This window comes from Hyperolius riggenbachi, chromosome 2, assembly GCF_040937935.1.
Source record: "Hyperolius riggenbachi isolate aHypRig1 chromosome 2, aHypRig1.pri, whole genome shotgun sequence".
Lineage (NCBI taxonomy): Eukaryota > Metazoa > Chordata > Amphibia > Anura > Hyperoliidae > Hyperolius > Hyperolius riggenbachi.
The window spans coordinates 19,202,027-19,227,381 of NC_090647.1; the positions used below are offsets into that span (position 1 = coordinate 19,202,027).

The following is a 25,355-nucleotide window of genomic DNA, read 5'->3' on the forward strand; positions in this document are numbered from 1 at the left end:
CAGTGGCGGGTCCACTGAACAGAACAGGTATGCAGTGGTGGGTTCACAGAACAGGTATGCAGTGGCAGGATCAATGAACAGGTATGCAGTGGCAGGATCACTGAACAGGTATGCAGTGGCAGGATCAATGAACAGGTATGCAGTGGCAGGATCAATGAACAGGTATGCAGTGGCAGGATCAATGAACAGGTATGCAGTGGCAGGATCAATGAACAGGTATGCAGTGGCAGGATCAATGAACAGGTATGCAGTGGCAGGATCAATGAACAGGTATGCAGTGGCAGGATCACTGAACAGGTATGCAGTGGCAGGATCAATGAACAGGTATGCAGTGGCAGGATCAATGAACAGGTATGCAGTGGCAGGATCAATGAACAGGTATGCAGTGGCAGGATCAATGAACAGGTATGCAGCCAGGGACAAGCTAAGGCTAACTAATCTTTCCCTATGAGAGACTGCAGTAGCTCGCCCTACTCTAACTAATGCAGGCACACGAGTGGCCACGGCCGCCGCTGCCTGCCTATATAAGGGGGGGTGGGGCTCCAGGGGCTAGTGTAGCCTAATTGGCTACACTGGGCCTGCTGACTGTGATGTAGAGGGTCAAAGTTGACCCTCAGTGCATTATGGGGCGAACCGCAATGGGGCGAACTTTTCCGCAATAAAGTTCGCGTGCGGTACCCGCACGCGAACCACCTAGGTTCGCGCGAACCAGGTTCGCCGGCGAACCGTTCGGCCCAACTCTAGATACAACATGTTTTCCGGGGTCGGACTCTGAGGCACATACAGATGGTCCCGATCATCATCCTCATCATACAACTCTTCTCCTGAGTCTGACCCACCCACTACTTCTGCCACCCCAACATCCCCAGACACAGACCCCTCATCATCCTCAACATTAACTTGGGATGCTGGCCTGAGCCAGACCTCCTCCTCCACATCAGGCCCCATCATCTCCTCAATGGCAGCCCTCATTAATCGCTCTGGCGACGGACCGATGGACACAACGTTCTCCTCCGGGGAGGGCTGCTGCTGACCACTGGCTGCTGGGGTGGATGTTATAGCTTGCGTGGGGCGTTGGCTGTTGCTGTTGTTGGGAGTGCTGCTCACAGCGGAGGTCTCTGAGGAACTCATGGTGAGCTCATATAGTGGTTGGCGGTGAGTAGAGTATTACTGATCCCAGCAATATACACACTGACTGGCAGAGTACGCAATGCTATATAGTCTGGCTGAGCGGTGTACACAGAGTGGCAGTACACACAATGCTATATAGTCTGGCTGAGCGGTGTACACAGAGTGGCAGTAAACAATGCTATATAGTCTGGCTGAGCCGTGTACACAGAGTGGCAGTAAACAATGCTATATAGTCTGGCTGAGCGGTGTACACAGAGTGGCAGTACACACAATGCTATATAGTCTGGCTGAGCGGTGTACACGGAGTGACAGTAAACAATGCTATATAGTGTGGCTGAGCCGTGTACACAGAGTGGCAGTAAACAATGCTATATAGTGTGGCTGAGCGTTGTACACAGAGTGGCAGTAAACAATGCTATATAGTCTGGCTGAGCCGTGTACACAGAGTGGCAGTAAACAATGCTATATAGTCTGGCTGAGCGGTGTACACAGAGTGGCAGTACACACAATGCTATATAGTCTGGCTGAGCCGTGTACACAGAGTGGCAGTAAACAATGCTATATAGTCTGGCTGAGCGGTGTACACAGAGTGGCAGTACACACAATGCTATATAGTCTGGCTGAGCGGTGCACACAGAGTGACAGTAAACAATGCTATATAGTGTGGCTGAGCCGTGTACACAGAGTGGCAGTAAACAATGCTATATAGTGTGGCTGAGCGTTGTACACAGAGTGGCAGTAAACAATGCTATATAGTCTGGCTGAGCCGTGTACACAGAGTGGCAGTAAACAATGCTATATAGTCTGGCTGAGCGGTGTACACAGAGTGGCAGTACACACAATGCTATATAGTCTGGCTGAGCGGTGTACACAGAGTGGCAGTAAACACAATGCTATATATAGCGTGGCTGAGCGAGGTACACAGTGGCAGTACACACAATGCTATATAGTCTGGCTGAGCCGTGTACACAGAGTGGCAGTAAACACAATGCTATATATAGTGTGGCTGAGCGAAGTACACAGTGGCAGTAACCAATGCTATATATAGTGTGGCTGAGCGAGCGGTGTACTAATATTCCCAGCAGCGACACAATGACTGGGGGGACCCTGGCTAGCGTGGCTGGAGCACGAACTACCCTGCCTGCCTACCCAAAGCTAAACCCACAGACAAATGGCGAAGATATGACGTGGTTCGGGTATTTATTTACCCGAACCACGTGACCGTTCAGCCAATCAGAGCGCGTTCGGGTCTGAACCACGTGACCCGTTCGGCCAATCACAGCGCTAGCCGAACGTTCGTGGAACGTTCGGCCATGCGCTCTTAGTTCGGCCATGTGGCCGAACGGTTTGGCCGAACACCTGATGGTGTTCGGCCGAACTCGAACATCACCCGAACAGGGTGATGTTCTGCAGAACCCGAACAGTGGCGAACACTGTTCGCCCAACACTAGTGATGGCCAGGACATTGTCAGGCTGAAAGAGAAAATTATACTGCAAGGAAATCACATGCTTTCTGTGGAATTGTGATAGCACAGTGGTAAGGGACTAGGTTATGATACTGTTTTGTGCAGGTTCACAGGTTCCAGTTCATATTCACTCAATGCTACATTTTATTATTATTATTATTATTTATTGACAGAGATTCTTTATTACATTTTGTGCTGTAAATATCTCAAATGTATAACGTAAGCAAAGTTAAAAAGAAAGTGATACTCAAGTGGGAACACAGAATAAGGATAAGAGACAAGGGGCCTGATTCACAAAGCGGTGCTAACAGTTAGCACGCTGGTGAAAAGCCCTTTATCACGCCTAAACTCAGTTTAGGCATGATAAGTTTAGGTGTGATAAGTTTAGGTGTGATAAGTTTAGGCGTGATAAGTTTAGGTGTGATAAGTTTAGGCATGATAAGTTTAAGCACCAACTGCGTTGGCACCGCAATGCACAGCTGATCAAAAGTTTTGCGCTAGCAAAGTCTGGTGCACTACGCATAGAGTTTAATGGCGCTGCTTTGCGTGCGGGACTTTGCACGCTATCTACACTTATCTAAACTTAGCATGCCTAAACTTATCACACCTAAACTTATCACACCTAAACTTTTCACGCCTACACTGGCTTTTCACCAGCGTGGTGCAATGGTTATCACGCCTAAAGTCTCTAACTGGGTTAGCACCGCTTTGTTAATCGAGCCCCTAAACTTATCACACCTAAACTTATTACGCCTAAACTGGCTTTTCACCAGCGTGGTGCAATGGTTATCACGCCTAAAGTCTCTAACTGGGTTAGCACCGCTTTGTGAATCGAGCCCAAGGGGCTCGATTCACAAAGCGGTGATAGCCCAGTTAAAGACTTTCGGCGTGATAACCATTTTATCATGCCTAAACTCAGTTTAGGCATGATAAGTTTAGGTGTGATAAGTTTAGGCATGATAAGTGTAGATCGCGCATGCAAAGTCCCGCACGCAAAGCAGCGCCATTAAACTCTATGCGAAGTGCACCAGTCTTTGCTAGCGCAATACTTTTGATCAGCTGTGCACTGCGGTGCTAACGCAGTTGGTGCTTAAACTTATCATGCCTAAACTTATCACACCTAAACTTATCACACCTAAACTTATCGGGCTCGATTCACAAAGCGGTGTTAACCCAGTTAGCATGCCTAAAAGACTTTAGGCATGATAACCATTGCACCATGCTGGTGAAAAGCCAGTTTAGGGGCTCGATTTACCAAGCGGTGCAAAGTGTTAGCACCGTGGTGAAAAGGCCCTCTTCACGCCTAAAGTCACTTTAGGCATGATAAGAAGGGCTTCGCGCGAAGTTGCCGCGCGTAAAGTTTTGCGCGCGCTCCCGCGTGCGTGCGCGCGAAGCGCCCCTCACTTCGCGCGATGCGCCCATTAAACCCTATGGGACTTTGCGCGCGCGCCTGTGCGGGTGCGCGCGCAAAACTTTGCGCGCGATAACTTCGCGCGAAGTGCAGCCAAAAACGGTGCTAACTCAGTGGTGAAGAGGTCATCACGCCTAAAGTCCTTTAGGCGTGATAACTGGGTTATCACCGCTTGGTGAATCGAGCCCCAGGCGTGATAAGTTTAGGTGTGATAAGTTTAGGCATGCTAAGTTTAGATAAGTTTAGATCGCTTGCAAAGTCCCGCACGCAAAGCAGCGCCATTAAACTTTATACGAAGTGCACCAGTCTTTGCTAGCGCAAAACTTTTGATCAGCTGTGCATTGCGGTGCTAACGCAGTTGGCGCTTAAACTTAGCATGCCTAAACTTATCACACCTAAACTTATCATGCCTAAACTTATCACACCTAAACTTATCACACCTAAACTTATCATGCCTAAACTGAGTTTAGGCATGATAAAGGGCTTTTCACCAGGGTGCTAACTGTTAGCACCGCTTTGTGAATCGAGCCCATCATGCCTAAACTGAGTTTAGGCATGATAAAGGGCTTTTCACCAGGGTGCTAACTGTTAGCACCGCTTTGTGAATCAAGCCCCTAAACTTATCACGCCTAAACTTATCACACCTAAACTTATCACACCTGGGGCTCGATTCACAAAGCGGTGCTAACCCAGTTATCACGCCTAAAGGACTTTAGGCGTGATGACCTCTTCACCACTGAGTTAGCACCGTTTTTGGCTGCACTTCGCGCGAAGTTATCGCGCGCAAAGTTTTGCGCGCGCACCCGCACAGGCGCGCGCGCAAACTCCCATAGGGTTTAATGGGCGCATCGCGCGAAGTGAGGGGCGCTTCGCGCGCACGCACGCGGGAGCGCGCGCAAAACTTTACGCGCGGAAACTTCGCGCGAAGCCCTTCTTATCATGCCTAAAGTGACTTTAGGCGTGAAGAGGGCCTTTTCACCACGGTGCTAACACTTTGCACCGCTTGGTAAATCGAGCCCCTAAACTGGCTTTTCACCAGCATGGTGCAATGGTTATCATGCCTAAAGTCTTTTAGGCATGCTAACTGGGTTAGCACCGCTTTGTGAATCGAGCCCCTAAACTTATCACACCTGGGGCTTGATTCACAAAGCGGTGCAAACACTTTGCACGCCTGTGAAAAGCCCTTTATCACGCCTAAACTTTGTTTAGGCGTGATCTGAAGGAATTCGCGCGAACTCCCGCGCGCAAAGTTTTGCGCGCGCAGCGCACCGTGCTTCGCGCGAAGTGCCCATTAAGCCCTATGGGACGGAAACTTTGCGCGAGTTAGAGCACAAAGCGGTGATAACTTTGCTGGTGCAAAGGTTATCACGCCTAAAGTCTTTTAGGCGTGATAACTGAGTTATCACCGCTTTGTGAATCGAGCCCTAGGTGTGATAAGTTTAGGTGTGATAAGTTTAAGCGCCAACTGCGTTAGTACCACAGTGCACAGCTGATCAAAAGTTTTACGCTAGCAAAGACTGGTGCACTTCGTATAAAGTTTAATGGCGCTGCTTTGCGTGCGGGACTTTGCAAGCGATCTAAACTTATCTAAACTTAGCATGCCTAATCTTATCACACCTAAACTTATCATGCCTAAACTTATCACACCTAAACTTATCATGCCTTAACTTATCACACCTAAACTTATCACACCTAAACTTATCATGCCTAAACTGAGTTTAGGCATGATAAAGGGCTTTTCACCAGGGTGCTAACTGTTAGCACCGCTTTGTGAATCAGGCCCCAAGGGCTCGATTTACCAAGCGGTGCAAAGTGTTAGCACCGTGGTGAAAAGGCCCTCTTCACGCCTAAAGTCACTTTAGGCATGATAAGAAGGGCTTCGCGCGAAGTTTCCGCGCGTAAAGTTTTGCGCGCGCTCCCGCGTGCGTGCGCGCGAAGCGCCCCTCACTTCGCGCGATGCGCCCATTAAACCCTATGGGACTTTGCGCGCGCGCCTGTGCGGGTGCGCGCGCAAAACTTTGCGCGCGATAACTTCGCGCGAAGTGCAGCCAAAAACGGTGCTAACTCAGTGGTGAAGAGGTCATCACGCCTAAAGTCCTTTAGGCGTGATAACTGGGTTAGCACCGCTTTGTGAATCGAGCCCAAGGTGTGATAAGTTTAGGGGCCTGATTCACAAAGCGGTGCTAACAGTTAGCACCCTGGTGAAAAGCCCTTTATCATGCCTAAACTCAGTTTAGGCATGATAAGTTTAGGTGTGATAAGTTTAGGTGTGATAAGTTTAGGCATGATAAGTTTAGGTGTGATAAGTTTAGGCATTATGGGCTCGATTCACCAAGCGGTGCTAACCCAGTTATCACGCCTAAAGGACTTTAGGCGTGATGACCTCTTCACCACTGAGTTAGCACCGTTTTTGGCTGCACTTCGCGCGAAGTTATCGCGCGCAAAGTTTTGCGCGCGCACCCGCACAGGCGCGCGCGCAAAGTCCCATAGGGTTTAATGGGCGCATCGCGCGAAGTGAGGGGCGCTTCGCGCGCACGCACGCGGGAGCGCGCGCAAAACTTTACGCGCGGCAACTTCGCGCGAAGCCCTTCTTATCATGCCTAAAGTGACTTTAGGCGTGAAGAGGGCCTTTTCACCACGGTGCTAACACTTTGCACCGCTTGGTAAATCGAGCCCTATAAGTTTAAGCACCAACTGCGTTAGCACCGCAGTGCACAGCTGATCAAAAGTTTTGCGCTACCAAAGTCTGGTGCACTTCGCATAGAGTTTAATGGCGCTGCTTTGCGTGCGGGACTTTGCATGCTATCTACACTTATCTAAACTTAGCATGCCTAAACTTATCACACCTAAACTTATCATGCCTAAACTTATCACACCTAAACTTATCACACCTAAACTTATCATGCCTAAACTGAGTTTAGGCATGATAAAGGGCTTTTCACCAGGGTGCTAACTGTTAGCACCGCTTTGTGAATCAGGCCCCTAAACTTGCTTTTCACCAGCGTGGTGCAATGGTTATCATGCCTAAAGTCTCTAACTGGGTTAGCACCGCTTTGTGAATCGAGCCCCAGGTGTGATAAGTTTAAGCGCCAACTGCGTTAGCACCGCAGTGCACAGCTGATCAAAAGTTTTACGCTAGCAAAGACTGGTGCACTTCGTATAAAGTTTAATGGCGTTGCTTTGCGTGCGGGACTTTGCAAGCGATCTAAACTTATCTAAACTTATCATGCCTAAACTTATCACACCTAAACTGGCTTTTCACCAGAGTGGTGCAATGGTTATCATGCCTAAAGTCTCTAACTGGGTTAGCACCGCTTTGTGAATCGAGCCCATGGAGTATAAAAAGACAAAACATAATACAGTTAACATGCCAACAAACGCTGGAGGTTTAACAAATAGTAAAGGTTTTACTTAGGGCATAACATTTGGTAAAGTACAATGGGTACTCAGTGAAGTCTAGTTTTGTACATCAAAGAGAAGAAGGGCATAGACTAAGGTCTTGTTTAAAATTGTGCAAGGGCTTGTCTGATATCGGGGGAAGTAACATTACTTAGCCAGGGTTGCCAAACCTTATCAAAATGATGGACTCTGTCTGACAAGTTTGCTTTAATTTTCTCATTGAGCATTGTTTCATGCATTTTATCCAACACGCATCTATACGTAAGATGTTGTGGATGCCACTGAGACGCAATGTACGTTTTGGTAGTATTGGCTGCAAATTGGATAAGTTTATGGTATGCATGAGGAATATCTTCAGGTTTGTACCCCAATAGGAAAATTAAAGGATCTGGCTGCAATTGAATCGAAAGGGTTTTATTTAAGGTGTTTGTTACCCTAGACCATTAGTTTGCTACTTTGGGGCAGGTCCACCATATATGGTACATTGTACCTTGGTCTTGGCAACCCCTAAAGCACGTAGAGGGGTTATCTGGCATTATTAGGTGAAGTTTAGTTGGAACAAGGTAACTGCGATGCAAGACTCTAAGTGAGACCTCCATGTTAGTAACCTGGAGGCTACCTTTAAATAAAGTATCTAGACATTGTATCCAGTCCTCTCCATCCATTACTTTGTCACAATCCCTTTCCCAAGCAAGCTGAAAAGGGAACTTGTCCTGGGTTGATTTTGAATTGAAAGAAGAATAAAGCATGGAGAGCATGCCCCTACAAGTAAATATTGTTTTATATCGTTGTTACCATGTGCCATTTTTTCCTGGCGCCACTTTTGGATGTATGCCTTTTGACAGTCCTTTGCTCTTGCCTATGGTAGTGTAACGATCGGTGTCAGCACGCAGAGAGAATCTGATTATTGGTGATCTGCAGTATCACCAAGAATACAGATATATACCTGATTATTGATGATCTGCAGAATCACCGATAATACAGATATATTGCTAACCTCTGGACACCCAGCACAAGAAATACAATAAAGACAGTAATATGTCACAGAACTGTGGAAATATCCACCACACGGCGATTCCTCAGAGGTGTGGTTACCTCTGAATGGGAACCCGGTGAGTGAAATCCTCTAACTAGGCAAAGCGAGGAATCTCGACCCCCAGCAGTAATCGTCTGCTTGGGGCAGGCGTCTCGTAGAGGGAAGCCTCAGAGATAACCCTCCAGTGGCAGACGTTCCACTGAAGGGAGAAAGGTCATACAGGCAAAGGTTCGGCAACAGAGATGGCGGCAGCAGTACAGGAGCGGAAGGCAGAAGAGTAATCGGTAATCAAGCAGAGGTTGGCAACAAGAATCAGATAGGCAGAGGTACAATAGTGTAGAGAGAGAGAGTAGTCAAGGATAGCCGGAGTCAAACACAGAAACAATATCAAATACAATCCTAACTAAGGTGTGAAATCCTTAGTATCAACACCAGGGCACTGAACTAAGGTCTGAGCGCTAACACAGAAGTGTATTCACGACAGCAGACAAGGAGCAACTGAGAATAAGCTCCTTATATGCTGGGAGCGCATCTGCAGCGCCACCCAGCCACCCAGCCAATCACAAGGCCTCCTGAGGTCAGCTGACTGGAGAGTCAGCTGACCCTCCTATGTAAGAGGTAAAAATCCTGCCTCCTTGCGCGCGCGCGACCCTCTGCCTCTGTGCACCAGAGAGGCCAGGCCCAGGGTCCGCACGCGAACGCATACTGAAGTCTGCCGGCTGCACCACCGGACCCGCCGCCATGTCGCCAGCTGCAGCGGCGGTGTCCCCACCAAACCATGCCAGCAGTTCCGCATGTGAAGCGGAACTCGCTGTCTGGGAAGCGGAGACCGCCGCCATGTTGCCCCGCGCGGTGGCATCTTCACAGGTAGTAGTTGGAGCCTCATTGACTGTGGGGTGGACAGGTGTCTTTAAAGAACAAGTGACACCCATGCTCACCAAGGAATAAAAAAAGAGATATATAAGTAGATAAATACTACTTCTACTTACATAACAGATGTATTGCACTGTCCATGTTATGATTCCTGTGAATTTTAAAAAGGAAAAGCCGAGAATCCTATTCTAGGCAGTTTCCATCTTGGTTAGCTTTGAATGAAGCTAATCCTGACATCATTTCCTCCCTCACTCTTTTTTTCTCTTCTTGCTAATTGTGTATTTGTTACCCGCCCTCCTCCCAGAGTCTTCAGACACTCCCACTGAGGTCTATACTAGGAAGTGCACAGTCTTATGTCATTAGAAGAAAGGGGAAATAAAGGGAAGAGGAGGAATATATTATAGAATATATTATAGATAAAATGCAACTGTTTGGCAATGGCAATTAAAGGGCCAGTGCTCCTAAGGTATGTGATAACTCCAATCCATAACAGCAGAAATAGTTTTGAAAGTTTTGAATGCAGGATAAGCATCTATATTACTTAATACACTCAGACCAGTTGCTGTTGAAATTAGATTTTTATGGTGACAATACCGCTTTAAAGAGCTCTGACTAATGTTACTAATTTAGATTCATGAGTGGAGTAGAGGTGGACTTTTTAAAGGTAGAGTAACAGGTCTTTGAGAGGCAGAATTCTTGCTGATTGCCCGGTGATCACCTATTTATGTGCAGCAGTGCAAGACAAATACAATCTTTAAAAATCATACAATGTAATTTCCTGAAATGTACTTTTAAATGCTGTCTCTCACAGTGAGAACACATCTACAATGTACATTTTAGACCCCTCTATGATTTCTAAGTGGGAGAACTTGCAAAATCACAGGGTGTTCATATACATATTTTCCTCATTGCATAATCACAAATGTTACTAGTGGTACTAGGGCTACTTAGGCTCACAAATGCTACCTAATTTGTATGGTGGGGAGAGAATGCTAAGGCTGCTGGCAATTACACTGAGTGTGTTTAGTAACACAAAGGCTGTGTAACAGTGATATGTGGTTTATTAATATTTGCAGGGGTGCCTCTAAGCATAGGCAGTACAGGCCATTGCCTGGAGTGCCATTGGTCCTGAGGGGCGCCATGTTGATGGATTAAGCCCTGCCCCCAAATTAAGCCCCACCCCATGGGTGTTCTATTACTTGCTTCTGCTGCATTTACTTAGCGTAAGTTGCAGGCAGCTGCCACCTCTGTGCCTTGTGCATCCTTCTTTTCCCCTTGGTGTCTCCTTTTGGTCTTCTTGTGCCACCTCTGCCTCCTTCTGTGTCCCTTTGTGCCTCCTTCTGTCCCCCGATGCCTCGTTATGTCCTCTTTGCCTTTATTTGTCCCCTTGTGCTACCTCTGCCTTACTGTTCCTCCTTCAGTCCCACTCTGTCTCCTTCTGTCTCCCTTTGTGCCTCTTCAGTCCCCCTTCTGATACTCTTGTAGAGGTCCCCCCCCCCCCCAGGTGGTGAACAGGCTTGTAGCATCTAATAGGCGTCGTGTCAGTTCATTGGCTGCAGCCTGTAGGCTCATTTCTGCAGCCTTACATTAAGTGTATTTTCTTGCAAAATGCTGCAGGCATTGCATATTTTCTGGTGAAACGCTGCCGCATTTACATGTATTTTGTGGTGAAACGCTGCTGCATTACGATTATTTTCGGAGGGGAAGGGGGGGGGGGGCGGCACCACAGATTTTCTCGCCTGGAGTGACAAAATGGATAGAGGCGCCCCTGAATATTTGTATTGCTTATTTTATTGTTATAGCTTTTATTCTGTTGTACAGTGCCACAGAAGATGCTAGTGCTGTATAAATCAATAAAATTATACTAATAAAATAATAATGTTTCTTTTATTTTCATTCTACAGAAAGCATGTCATCCGAAAATTCTGAATCTGGTGATAAAATCGATTACTGTAACATGTCAGAAGAATCGGTAAATATTTTACTTTTGTTGACTATCAACATATATTGATAGAAAATGGGATTCATGATGAAGTGGATTTGTGTGAAAAAGCAGGCCCGGATTTACTATGAGGCACAGTAGGCACGTGCCTACAGACGCCTGATGATGGAAAGGCGGCTCACTCCCCTCCCCGAATGCCTCCCTCCCTCCTTCCCTATGCAGAGTCCTGAGTGGAGTGTAAATGAGAGGTTACTCACCCAGCTATCGGCATTCCACTGACCAGATCTCCTGTCAGTCAGGGGCACCTCTAGCTACTTAATACTGAGGGTACTTCTGGCTGCCTAATGATAAGGGGTACCTCTAGCTACTTAATACTGAGGATACTTCTAGCTACCTAATACTTGGGGGCACCTCTAGCTACTTAATACTGAGGTTCCTCTAGCTACCTAATACTTGGGGGCCTCTAGCTACTTAATACTGAGGTTTCTCTAGCTACCTAATACATGGGGGCACCTCTAGCTACTTAATATTGATGTTCCTCTAGCTACCTAATACTTGTGGGCACCTCTAGCTACTTAATACTGAGGTTCCTCTAGCTACCTAATACTTGGGGGCCTCTAGCTACTTAATACTGAGGTTCCTCTAGCTACCTAATACTTGGGGGCACCTCTAGCTACTTAATACTGAGGTTCCTCTAGCTACCTAATACTTGGGGGCACCTGTAGCTACTTATAATGGGCAAGGGAGAAGTGACAGCTGGTACAGGCAGCACGCTTGCAGTGCAGATCAGTGGAGGTTTGTAGGTTCATGGAGGGTGAAGTCTAAGGTGTCAGGACACCAATATTTCGCCGCAACCGACCCCCTAACCCCCAGCCCTGGCGCACTACCCATACTCGCAACCTCCAGAGGAAAACACGCGCCGCTGAACGGAAATGGAGAAAAACTAGACTTAACCAGGATTTCCTACAGTACAAGACCAACCTGCTGCAGTTCCACCCTGCCCTTGCTTATGCGAAGCAGGAATACTTTAGCAAGCTCATCGGAGCACAAGCTTCCAACCTCCGGCGTCTTTTTGCCACTTTCAACTCCCTGCTTAAACCCACCCCCCCACCCTCCGTTTCCTCCCTCTCTGCCACAGATTTAGCCACCCACTTCACCAACAAAATTGTCTCCATCCGCCAGGAAATATCCAATCTCCAATCTTCACTTCCAACCCCCTCCCACCCAGCTCCTCCTCCACCCTATCCTCCCCTCACATCCTTCCCTCCTACTACGACCGAGGAAGTCACCCACCTACTGCAGACTTCCCATACCAATACTTCCCCCCCTTGACCCCATCCCTTCCGATTTACTCCAGCCTCACTTCACGGAATTGGCCCCAGTCCTCACTACCCTGTTCAACCTCTCCCTATCCACAGGCACCTTCCCCTCAGACTTCAAGCAGGCCACTGTACTACCCCTGCTCAAGAAACCCTCCCTCGAACCCTTCGCTACCCTTCAACTACCGTCCTATCTCCCTCCTCCCCTTTGCCTCAAAACGTCTTGAGCGCCTGGTTCACAAACGCCTGACCCAGTACCTCAATGCCAACTCACTGCTAGACCCACTCCAATCTGGATTTCGGCCTGCCCACTCAACCGAAACTGCTCTCACCAAAGTGGTCAACGACCTTGCCTTAGCTAAAGCTGAAGGTAAATACTCCATTCTCCTCCTCATTGACCTGTCAGCAGCTTTTGACACAGTAGATCATCCCCTACTCCTCCAGTCCCTCCAGTCCTTGGGCATTCACGATCTCGCCCTGTCCTGGCTTTCATCCTACCTCTCCAACCGCTCCTTCACGACCGCCTTCAATGAGTCCTCTTCCACCCCCAACCACCTCTCGGTGGGAGTCCCCCAAGGTTCGGTCCTTGGCCCCCTACTGTTCACCCTGTACACATCCTCCATTGGCAAGGTTATCTCCTCCATGGGTTTTAACTATCATCTGTATGCAGATGACACCCAGATCTACCTCCACACCCCTGACATATCCCCTGACATATCCACCACTACCATGGACTCCTGCCTATCAGCCATCTCCTCCTGGATGTCCGCTAGGTTCCTGAAACTAAATCTAGACAAAACGGAATTTATGATCTTCCCACCCCGGCCATCCACGAACCTCCCAGATGTGCATGTCACTGTTAACCACACTACCATTCGACCTACCTCTCAAGCCCGCTGTCTGGGTGTCACCCTGGACTCCGCACTCTCCTTCACTTCCCACAACCAAAACCTCACAAAGTCCTGCAACTTCCACCTTCGTAACATCTGTAAGATTCGCCCTTTCCTGACCTCTGCCACCACCAAACTCCTCATCCATGCCCTCATAATTTCCCGCCTTGACTACTGCAATGCCCTGCTGTCTGGTCTCCCTATGACCCGAACAGCCCCACTGCAGTCCATCATGAATGCGGCAGCCAGAATTATCCACTGCTCCCATCGCTCCACCACGGCGGATCCCCTCCTAGAATCCCTCCACGGGCTTCCTATCTAGTGTTGGGCGAACATCTAGATGTTCGGGTTCGGGCCGAACAGGCCGAACATGGCCGCGATGTTCGGGTGTTCGACCCGAACTCCGAACATAATGGAAGTCAATGGGGACCCGAACTTTTGTGCTTTGTAAAGCCTCCTTACATGCTACATACCCCAGGGTATGTGCACCTTGGGAGTGGGTACAAGAGGGAAAAAAATTTAGCAAAAAGAGCTTATAGTTTTTGAGAAAATCGATTTTAAAGTTTCAAAGGGAAAACTGTCTTTTAAATGCGGGAAATGTCTGTTTTCTTTGCACAGGTAACATGCTTTTTGTTGTTGAATAAAGATTTTTGTTATACTTTTTCAAATTTTGCTGTGGGAGGTGCTATTTTTTAAGGGCTTTCTTTCTCTACCATATAATAACATGCTTTTTGTCGGCATGCAGTCATAAATGTAATACATATAAGAGGTTCCAGGAAAAGGGACCGGTAACGCTAACCCAGCAGCAGCACACGTGATGGAACAGGAGGAGGGTGGCGCAGGAGGAGAAGGCCACGCTTTGTGAGACACAACAACCCAGGCCTTGCATGAGGACAAGAAGCGTGCGGATAGCATGCTTTGTACCGCCATGCAGTCATAAATGTAATAAAGATAAGTGGTTCAATAAACAGGGACCACGCGGCAACGCTAACCCAGCAGCAGCAGACGTGATGGAACAGGAGGAGGCGCAGGAGGAGAAGGCCACGCTTTGTGAGACACAACAACCCAGGCCTTGCATGAGGTACCGCCATGCAGTCATAAATGTAATAAAGATAAGTGGTTCAATAAACAGGGACCACGCGGCAACGCTAACCCAGCAGCAGCAGACGTGATGGAACAGGAGGAGGCGCAGGAGGAGAAGGCCACGCTTTGTGAGACACAACAACCCAGGCCTGCCCTTGCATGAGGACAAGAAGCGTGCGGATAGCATGCTTTGTACCGCCATGCAGTCATAAATGTAATAAAGATAAGTGGTTCAATAAACAGGGACCACGCGGCAACGCTAACCCAGCAGCAGCAGACGTGATGGAACAGGAGGAGGCGCAGGAGGAGAAGGCCACGCTTTGTGAGACACAACAACCCAGGCCTTGCATGAGGTACCGCCATGCAGTCATAAATGTAATAAAGATAAGTGGTTCAATAAACAGGGACCACGCGGCAACGCTAACCCAGCAGCAGCAGACGTGATGGAACAGGAGGAGGCGCAGGAGGAGAAGGCCACGCTTTGTGAGACACAACAACCCAGGCCTTGCATGAGGTACCGCCATGCAGTCATAAATGTAATAAAGATAAGTGGTTCAATAAACAGGGACCACGCGGCAACGCTAACCCAGCAGCAGCAGACGTGATGGAACAGGAGGAGGCGCAGGAGGAGAAGGCCACGCTTTGTGAGACACAACAACCCAGGCCTTGCATGAGGACAAGAAGCGTGCGGATAGCATGCTTTGTACCGCCATGCAGTCATAAATGTAATAAAGATAAGAGGTTCCATAAACAGGGACCGGCAACGCTAACCCAGCAGCAGCAGCAGCACACGTGATGGAACAGGAGCAGGCGCAGGAGGAGAAGGCCATGCTTTTTGAGACACAACAACCCAGGCCTTGCATGAGGACAAAAAGCGTGCGGATATAGCAGCAATGCTTTTTGCCGCCATGCAGTCATAAATGTAATACAGATGAGAGGTTCAATAAACAGGGACCGGAAACGCTACACCATCCCAGATGTTCATTGGTCATGTTACTTGGTTGGGGTCCTGGAGTGTTGCGTAGTCATTTCCAATCCAGGATTGATTCATTTTAATTTGAGTCAGACGGTCTGCATTTTCTGTGGAGAGGCGGATACGCCGATCTGTGACGATGCCTCCGGCAGCACTGAAACAGCGTTCCGACATAACGCTGGCTGCCGGGCAAGCCAGCACCTCTATTGCATACATTGCCAGTTCGTGCCAGGTGTCTAGCTTCGATACCCAATAGTTGAAGGGTGCGGATGGATTGTTCGACACAGCTACGTCATCTGACATGTAGTCCTTGACCATCTTCTCCAGGCGATCGGTGTTGGAGGTGGATCTGCACGCTTGCTGTTCAGTGGGCTGCTGCTGCATGGGTGTCAGAAAATTTTCCCACTCCAAGGACACTGCCGATACCATTCCCTTTTGGGCACTAGCTGCGGCTTGCGTTGTTTGCTGCCCTCCTGGTCGTCCTGGGTTTGCGGAAGTCAGTCTGTCGGCGTACAACTGGCTAGAGGAGGGGGAGGATGTCAATCTCCTCTCTAAAGTCTCCACAAGGGCCTGCTGGTATTCTTCCATTTTGACCTGTCTGACTCTTTCTTCAAGCAGTTTTGGAACATTGTGTTTGTACCGTGGATCCAGAAGGGTATAAACTCAGTAATTGGTGTTGTCCAGAATGCGCACAATGCGTGGGTCGCGTTCAATGCAGTCTAGCATGAATTGAGCCATGTGTGCCAGAGTCCTTCCAGAATCCTCATCATCCTCTTGTGAGCGTTGTGATAGTTGTTGTGATGCATCATAGTCGTCACCTTCCTCCTGGTCTGCTTCTGCTGACCATTCGCGCTGAATTGTGGAAGTCCAACGTGCACCGCTCTGGCCTTCGTCAGTGGTGGCATGAAATTCCTGCTCCAACTCCAGCTGTTCCTCCTCCTCTTCTTCGTCATAGCTGCTGGGGCCAGCGTTCCCTGAGGCGGATGGCCTGATGTTGGTACCATCACGCTGATCGTTTTCTCCTTCAGATTCCCCCAGTTGCATCATGACAGCTGTTTCCTTGATTTTCAACATTGACCTCTTCAGTAAACACAGCAGTGGTATGATAATGCTGACTGAAGAGTTGTCACTGCTCACAAGCAACGTGGATTGCTCAAAATTTTGGAGGACTTGGCAGAGGTCCAACATGTTGGCCCAATCGGATCCACAGAAGCTTGGCAGCTGTCCGGATGCGCCTCGGTACTGCACCGTCATGTACTGGACCACTGCACTCTTCTGCTCACAAAAGCGGGCTAGCATGTGCAGCGTAGAATTCCAGCGCGTAGGGACATCACACAGCAAGCGATAGTGGGGGAGATTGAAGCGCTCCTGCATCTTGGCGAGTGCCCCCGAAGCAGTACTGGAATTTCTACAATGTTTGGCCACTCGACGCACCTTCAACAGAAGATCGGCCACGCCTGGGTATGTCCTCAGGAACCGCTGAACTACTAGGTTCATCACGTGCGCCAGGCAAGGGATGTGTGTCAGCTTAGCCAACCTTAAAGCGCGAATGAGATTACTCCCATTATCACACACAACCATGCCCGGTTTCAAGTCCAGCGGTGCCAGCCACAAATCCGTCTGTTCCTTTATTCCCTTCCAAATTTCCTCCCCTGTGTGCTGCTTATCCCCAAGGCAGATCAGCTTCAGCAACGCTTGCTGACGCATGCCAACAGCTGTGCTGCACTGCTTCCACGATCCTACTGCTGCTGGGTTAGCGTTTCCGGATGAGGTACAGCTTTGAGATGCGTTGGAGGAGAAGGAGTCAGAGAGGTAGGTGCTGCTGTTGTTATCCAGTGGGAGGGACGGCGGTGCAGCTGTTTGCGGCGTGGGCAACACCCGCGCCGTAGCAGGTGAGGAATCGCTGCCAGGCTCCACAAGGTTCACCCAGTGCGCGGTAAGGGAGATGTATCGACCCTGTCCGAACGCACTCGTCCAAGTGTCAGTGGTGAGGTGAACCTTGCAGGCAACGGCATTCTTCAAGCTTCGGGTTATTTTGCTGACCACGTGCTCATGCAACTCAGGCACTGCAGAGCGCGCAAAGTGGTAGCGGCTGGGAACCACGTAACGTGGGATGGCCACTGACATCATGCCCTTGAAGCTGTTTGTCTCCACCACTCGATATGGCAGCATTTCGCAGGCCAGAAGCTTGGCTATGCTGGCTGTTACTGCTACGGCCCGGGGGTCATTTGCTGGCAATTTCCTCTTGCGCTCAAACATCTCCGACACAGACAACTGAACCGTAGCGCTGCACACGGAAGGGCTGTTGGTTGTTGTGTTTGATGAAGACTGGGAGACCTCAAGAGCACTACTCCGGAAAGTGACAGTGTCAGCGTCGTCTGATGTTTGTGAATGTTGTGAACCACGCAATGGCTGGGCCACTGCTGCTGCTGAGGCGGGTCTGGTGGTGAGTCTGGTGAACCCAAGGGAGGCAGTGTTGCTGGTACCCTGTCCTGCCACGTTTGCCCACAGAGTGGGATGTTTGGATAGCATGTGGCGGCTCATGCTGGTGGTGGAGAGGTTGTTAATACTTTTCCCCCTGCTCAGGCGGGTCTTGCACACCTTGCAAATCGCCATGGTAACATCCTCAGTGCAGTCTTCAAAGAAAGCCCAGACTTTGGAGCACCTGCCTCCTTGCTGGCGATTTCTGTTTGCTCCTCTTTTGCCTCTCACTTGAACTTCCACGCTTGTGGTGCCTGAAATTGCGCGCCGCCTACCTTGTGGCACAAGGCGAACTCGTGCAGCAGTGGGTTCTTCAACAGACTCATCTGTGCTGTTGCTACGACGGCGATGTTCTCGTTCACAAACAAAATCTGGGTCTATGTCCACATTGTCCATACCCTCCTCTTCCATCTCCTCAAACTCGTCATATGTCATTGTGGGGGGCCGCCGCCGCCGCCGTGGAGTAGAGCTCCCCAGAACAACCTCTGCGCAGCTCACTCCAATGTCGTCTTCCAGATCTTGTCGGCCGACCTCCTGCAATTGCAACCCCTCCTGCCCAACTTGCTCTGGGATTTGGGTTTCCGAGTCCTCCTCGGACTCGCCTTGTATTTCAGTGCGCGGTGCATTTCCCACAGTTAATGGTTGTGAATCCGGGCACAACATTTCTGGCTGTTCCTCCATTGACCTTTGAAAGGTGGAAGTTTGTTGGGCTGGGAATAGCTCCTGCGAATACCCCATTGTGTCCTGAGGTAATTCATCGGACTGGTTATCTGGCAGTTGTGTGCGTGGTGTCGCTGCCGGTTGTGTCAGCTTTGTGCCCACTGGCTCCTTGTAACTGGCTGAGGACTCGGACCTCGTGCGTGATGTGCTGGTGCTGCTTAACCCACTGCTGGACGCTTGAGAGGTCATCCAAGTAATTATCTGGTCCTGTTCTTTTGGATCTGTGAGGGTTGTTGTCCTGGACAACATGGGCGGTATTGAGTGCGTTTTCTTGGGTGCTCCCCTGAGGCCTGTACGTGAACCGTCAGGGGAAACACCTCTTCCCTTGCCCCTTCCTCTTTCACCGGATTTCTTCCTCATTTCACTTATCCTTACAGTACACGCTGACTGGCAGCAGTACAGTGGCAGTACAGAAATGCTATACAGTACCACTATTCCCAGCAGCGACACAGAGCACAATGCTATACAGTGGCGGGTGAGCGGTGTACCACTATTCCCAGCAGCGACACAGAGCACAATGCTATACAGTGGCAGGTGAGCGGTGTACTACTGTTCCCAGGCCCAGCAGACACAGAGTGGAAGTAAACACAATGCTATATAGTCTGGCTGAGCGGTGTACACAGAGTGGCAGTACACACAATGCTATATAGTCTGGCTGAGCGGTGTACACAGAGTGGCAGTACACACAATGCTATATAGTCTGGCTGAGCGTGTACACAGAGTGTCAGTAAACAATGCTATATATAGCGTGGCTGAGCGAGGTACACAGTGGCAGTACACACAATGCTATATAGTCTGGCTGAGCGGTGTACACACAGTGTCAGTAAACAATGGTATATAGTCTGGCTGAGCGGTGTACACAGAGTGGCAGTACACACAATGCTATATAGTCTGGCTAAGCCGTGTACACAGAGTGTCAGTAAACAATGCTATATATAGCGTGGCTGAGTGAGGTACACAGTGGCAGTACACACAATGCTATATAGTCTGGCTGAGCGGTGTACACACAGTGTCAGTAAACAATGGTATATAGTCTGGCTGAGCGGTGTACACAGAGTGTCAGTAAACAATGGTATATAGTCTGGCTGAGCGGTGTACACAGAGTGGCAGTACACACAATGCTATATAGTCTGGCTGAGCGGTGTACACAGAGTGGCAGTACACACAATGCTATATAGTCTGGCTGAGCGGTGTACACAGAGTGGCAGTACACACAATGCTATATAGTCTGGCTGAGCCGTGTACACAGAGTGTCAGTAAACAATGCTATATATAGCGTGGCTGAGCGAGGTACACAGTGGCAGTACACACAATGCTATATAGTCTGGCTGAGCGGTGTACACAGAGTGTCAGTAAACAATGGTATATAGTCTGCCTGAGCGGTGTACACAGAGTGTCAGTAAACAATGGTATATAGTCTGGCTGAGCGGTGTACACAGAGTGGCAGTACACACAATGCTATATAGTCTGGCTGAGCGGTGTACACAGAGTGGCAGTACACACAATGCTATATAGTCTGGCTGAGCCGTGTACACAGAGTGTCAGTTAACAATGCTATATATAGCGTGGCTGAGCGAGGTACACAGTGGCAGTACACACAATGCTATATAGTCTGGCTGAGCGGTGTACACACAGTGTCAGTAAACAATGGTATATAGTCTGGCTGAGCGGTGTACACAGAGTGTCAGTAAACAATGGTATATAGTCTGGCTGAGCGGTGTACACAGAGTGGCAGTACACACAATGCTATATAGTCTGGCTGAGCGGTGTACACAGAGTGGCAGTACACACAATGCTATATAGTCTGGCTGAGCGGTGTACACAGAGTGGCAGTACACACAATGCTATATAGTCTGGCTGAGCCGTGTACACAGAGTGGCAGTACACACAATGATATATAGTCTGGCTGAGCCGTGTACACAGAGTGGCAGTACACACAATGCTATATAGTCTGGCTGAGCGGTGTACACAGAGTGTCAGTAAACAATGCTATATATAGCGTGGCTGAGCGAGGTACACAGTGGCAGTACACACAATGCTATATAGTCAGGCTGAGCCGTGTACACAGAGTGTCAGTAAACAATGGTATATAGTCTGGCTGAGCGGTGTACACAGAGTGTCAGTAAACAATGGTATATAGTCTGGCTGAGCGGTGTACACAGAGTGGCAGTAAACACAATGCTATATATAGCGTGGCTGAGCGAGGTGCACAGTGGCAGTACACACAATGCTATATAGTCAGGCTAAGCCACGTGCACAGAGTGTCAGAAAACACAATGCTATATATAGCGTGGCTGAGCGAGGTGCACAGTGGCAGTACACACAATGCTATATAGTCAGGCTGAGCCGTGTACACAGAGTGTCAGTAAACAATGGTATATAGTCTGGCTGAGCGGTGTACACAGAGTGGCAGTAAACAATGGTATATAGTCTGGCTGAGCGGTGTACACAGAGTGGCAGTAAACACAATGCTATATATAGCGTGGCTGAGCGAGGTGCACAGTGGCAGTACACACAATGCTATATAGTCAGGCTAAGCCGTGTACACAGAGTGTCAGAAAACACAATGCTATATATAGCGTGGCTGAGCGAGGTGCACAGTGGCAGTACACACAATGCTATATAGTCAGGCTAAGCCGTGTACACAGAGTGTCAGAAAACACAATGCTATATATAGCGTTGCTGAGCGAGGTGCACAGTGGCAGTACACACAATGCTATATAGTCAGGCTGAGCCGTGTACACAGAGTGTCAGTAAACAATGGTATATAGTCTGGCTGAGCGGTGTACACAGAGTGTCAGTAAACAATGGTATATAGTCTGGCTGAGCGGTGTACACAGAGTGGCAGTAAACACAATGCTATATATAGCGTGGCTGAGCGAGGTGCACAGTGGCAGTACACACAATGCTATATAGTCAGGCTAAGCCGTGTACACAGAGTGTCAGAAAACAATGCTATATATAGCGTGGCTGAGCGAGGTGCACAGTGGCAGTACACACAATGCTATATAGTCAGGCTAAGCCGTGTACACAGAGTGTCAGAAAACACAATGCTATATATAGCGTTGCTGAGCGAGGTGCACAGTGGCAGTACACACAATGCTATATAGTCAGGCTGAGCCGTGTACACAGAGTGTCAGTAAACAATGGTATATAGTCTGGCTGAGCGGTGTACACAGAGTGTCAGTAAACAATGGTATATAGTCTGGCTGAGCGGTGTACACAGAGTGGCAGTAAACACAATGCTATATATAGCGTGGCTGAGCGAGGTGCACAGTGGCAGTACACACAATGCTATATAGTCAGGCTAAGCCGTGTACACAGAGTGTCAGAAAACACAATGCTATATATAGCGTGGCTGAGCGAGGTGCACAGTGGCAGTACACACAATGCTATATAGTCAGGCTAAGCCGTGTACACAGAGTGTCAGAAAACACAATGCTATATATAGCATGGCTGAGCGAGGTGCACAGTGGCAGTACACACAATGCTATATAGTCAGGCTGAGCCGTGTACACAGAGTGTCAGTAAACAATGGTATATAGTCTGGCTGAGCGGTGTACACAGAGTGTCAGTAAACAATGGTATATAGTCTGGCTGAGCGGTGTACACAGAGTGGCAGTAAACACAATGCTATATATAGCGTGGCTGAGCGAGGTGCACAGTGGCAGTACACACAATGCTATATAGTCAGGCTAAGCCGTGTACACAGAGTGTCAGAAAACACAATGCTATATATAGCGTGGCTGAGCGAGGTGCACAGTGGCAGTACACACAATGCTATATAGTCAGGCTAAGCCGTGTACACAGAGTGTCAGAAAACACAATGCTATATATAGCGTGGCTGAGCGAGGTGCACAGTGGCAGTACACACAATGCTATATAGCCAGGCTAAGCCGTGTACACAGAGTGTCAGAAAACACAATGCTATATATAGCGTGGCTGAGCGAGGTACACAGTGGCAGTAAACAATGCTATATATATAGTGTGGCTGAGCGAGCGGTGTACTACTGTTCCCAGCAGCGACACACAATGACTGGGGGGGACCCTGGCTAGCGTGGCTGGAGAGCGAACTACCCTGCCTGCCTACCCAAAGCTAAACCCACAGAGAAATGGCGGAGATATGACGTGGTTCGGGTATTTATTTACCCGAACCACGTGACCGTTCGGCCAATCAGAGCGCGTTCGGGCCCGAACCACGTGACCCGTTCGGCCAATCACAGCGCTAGCCGAACGTTCGGGGAACGTTCGGCCATGCGCTCTTAGTTCGGCCATATGGCCGAACAGTTTGGCCGAACACCATCAGGTGTTCGGCCGAACTCGAACATCACCCGAACAGGGTGATGTTCTGCAGAACCCGAACAGTGGCGAACACTGTTCGCCCAACACTATTCCTATCCAGTCCAGAATCAGATTGAAGATACTGTGTCTGACCTACAAATCTGTCCACAAAACCTGTCCAACCTACATTTCCGATCTTACTCAGAGGTACACACCTAGCCGCTCACTCCGCTCTTCCAATGAACTTCGCCTAACCGCCCCCCGAATCACCCAGTCCCATGCACGCCTCCAGGACTTCTCAAGAGCTGCTCCAACACTATGGAACTCCCTACCTCCACCCATTAGGGCAGCCCCCTCCTTCAACATCTTCAAGAAAGCCCTCAAAACTCACCTTTTCACTCTGGCCTACCACTACTCACAAGTGCTCTAAACCTACAGCTGAACTCTGGTCCCCTACCATTCGTGTCCTTACCTCTCCCTCTAGATTGTAAGCCTTTGGGCAGGGTCCTCCTCCTTTTGTGTCCTACCTGATCTTGCACCTCCATTACTGTGCACCCATGCTATGCATCTGAGTGAACCTAACTTGCCTAATCTCCATGCTCCATCCAGTGACTGACTAAGCATTACCTTGTACTCATACTGTGCTGTGTGATCTCCATGCTCCATCCAGTGACTAAGCATTACCTTGTACTCATACTGTGCTGTGTGATCTCCATGCTCTCCTCCAGTGACTAAGCATTACCTTGTACTCATACTGTGCTGCGTGATCTCCATGCTCCATCCAGTGACTAAGCATTACCTTGTGCTGTGTGATCTGGTTTTCTTGTATTCCTGTATTGTCATATTGCTGTATGTCACCCCTAAATATTGTCTGTAACCTAAACTAATGTCCAGCGCTGCGTAATATGTTGGCGCTTTATAAATACAATAAATAATAATAATAATAATAATCTGTGCCTATAGGCTAATGTGAAGTAAATCCGGGCCTGCTTCTTGCTGAACTTTACTCGCTGCTCTGTTACTGGCTGTATCTAACTTAGTTGACTTCTATATGTTAGGATTATGACAGCTCAGAAAACAAGTACAATGCATCTTCTGACACAACAGGAGAGGGGACTGCTTCAGAAGTAAGATTTTTTTTCTAGTTTTATTTTCTTTTAAAATGTTGTCATTTCCTGTTTAACATGTACCAAAGCTTTTGTACACAAAATTAAACACTTACAGTACCTAAAGAGAGGGAATACTCAGGATCCTATTGAGGCATCCCTCTCTATTCTAAAGTTTAGCAACAAGGCATTGTCACTAATCAGATTGGGGCTGCACAGCTCCTCTTCCTTGTATATGGCCGCGCTGTAGCCAACTGAGCCCACCCACGCATGCGCAGTACACCAGAGCTGCAGGCTCCATGCTACTGCGCATGAGAAGGAGGGCTCGCGAGGCTACATGGGAGTGAAGATGAACAGCCCTGATGTGGAGGGGGGATCGCGCTCTGCAGCGGGGAGCAGTAAACAAGGGAGGGAAGCCTCAATATGATCCTGAGGCTCCCATCTCTTCAGGGTAAGAACCTGCATCCTTGGCCGGCAGCCAGCTGAGAACAGCTGACTGTCAGCAATAGGGAATATAATGCGTTGTACGATCTAAAGCAGCAGTGCCGGCTTTTTCTTATCTGCTGGAGAAAACCGTTTTTCCGCAAAACAAAAACGCACATTATTCCCAGTGTAGTGCAATTGTGCATTAGGAAGCATTATGTGCATTTTCGTGTTGCAGAAAAAACGTACACGATTTTAAGCAAGTGTGACCCCTGCCTAAAGGTACAACACTGTATTGTAGCATTGCATTTAACTTCTAATATAAGTTACTTGCTTTACATGAGCACAGAGCACGTGCTAGTACACCCCTCTGCTCATTATCCACCCCAACTACACTGACTGGCCACCTAATCCTTGTGAGACGATTCCCACCCCCACCCGGTACCCTGCAATTAAACCCCTCCCACTCTCCTCCATGCTGCAATCGAGCAGCATGGAGGATTAATAAGGAAGTATTTCTCACCTTACCTAGTTTTCGTCGTCATCAGGCTCCCCTCCCGACAGCACTGCGGTCAGCCTCAGTCTGTCTATCTGTACTGGAGATGATAAGGGACCACATATGCCTATACTGGGGGGAGAGATAAAGGGGCATATCTGACTATACTGGGGGGAGAGATAAAGGGGCATATCTGACTATACTGGGGAGAGAGATAAAGGGGCACATCTGGCTATACTGGGGGGAGAGATAAAGGGGCATATCTGGCTATACTGGGGAGAGAGATAAAGGGGCATATCTGGCTATACTGGGGAGAGATAAAGGG

The 25,355-nt window shown here is 48.8% G+C and overlaps 1 protein-coding gene across 1 annotated transcript in view; it reads left to right on the top strand.

The window, feature by feature from the left end:
* Positions 1 to 25,355, top strand: part of LOC137542550 (P2X purinoceptor 7-like) — a 206,591-nt gene that overhangs the window by 62,535 nt on the left and 118,701 nt on the right. The window contains exons 2-3 of the mRNA XM_068264561.1: positions 11,221 to 11,288; positions 24,064 to 24,132. Coding sequence (XP_068120662.1) covers positions 11,226 to 11,288; positions 24,064 to 24,132 — 132 coding nt within the window. The 5' untranslated portion in view covers positions 11,221 to 11,225. The remainder of the gene's footprint in view (positions 1 to 11,220; positions 11,289 to 24,063; positions 24,133 to 25,355) is intronic.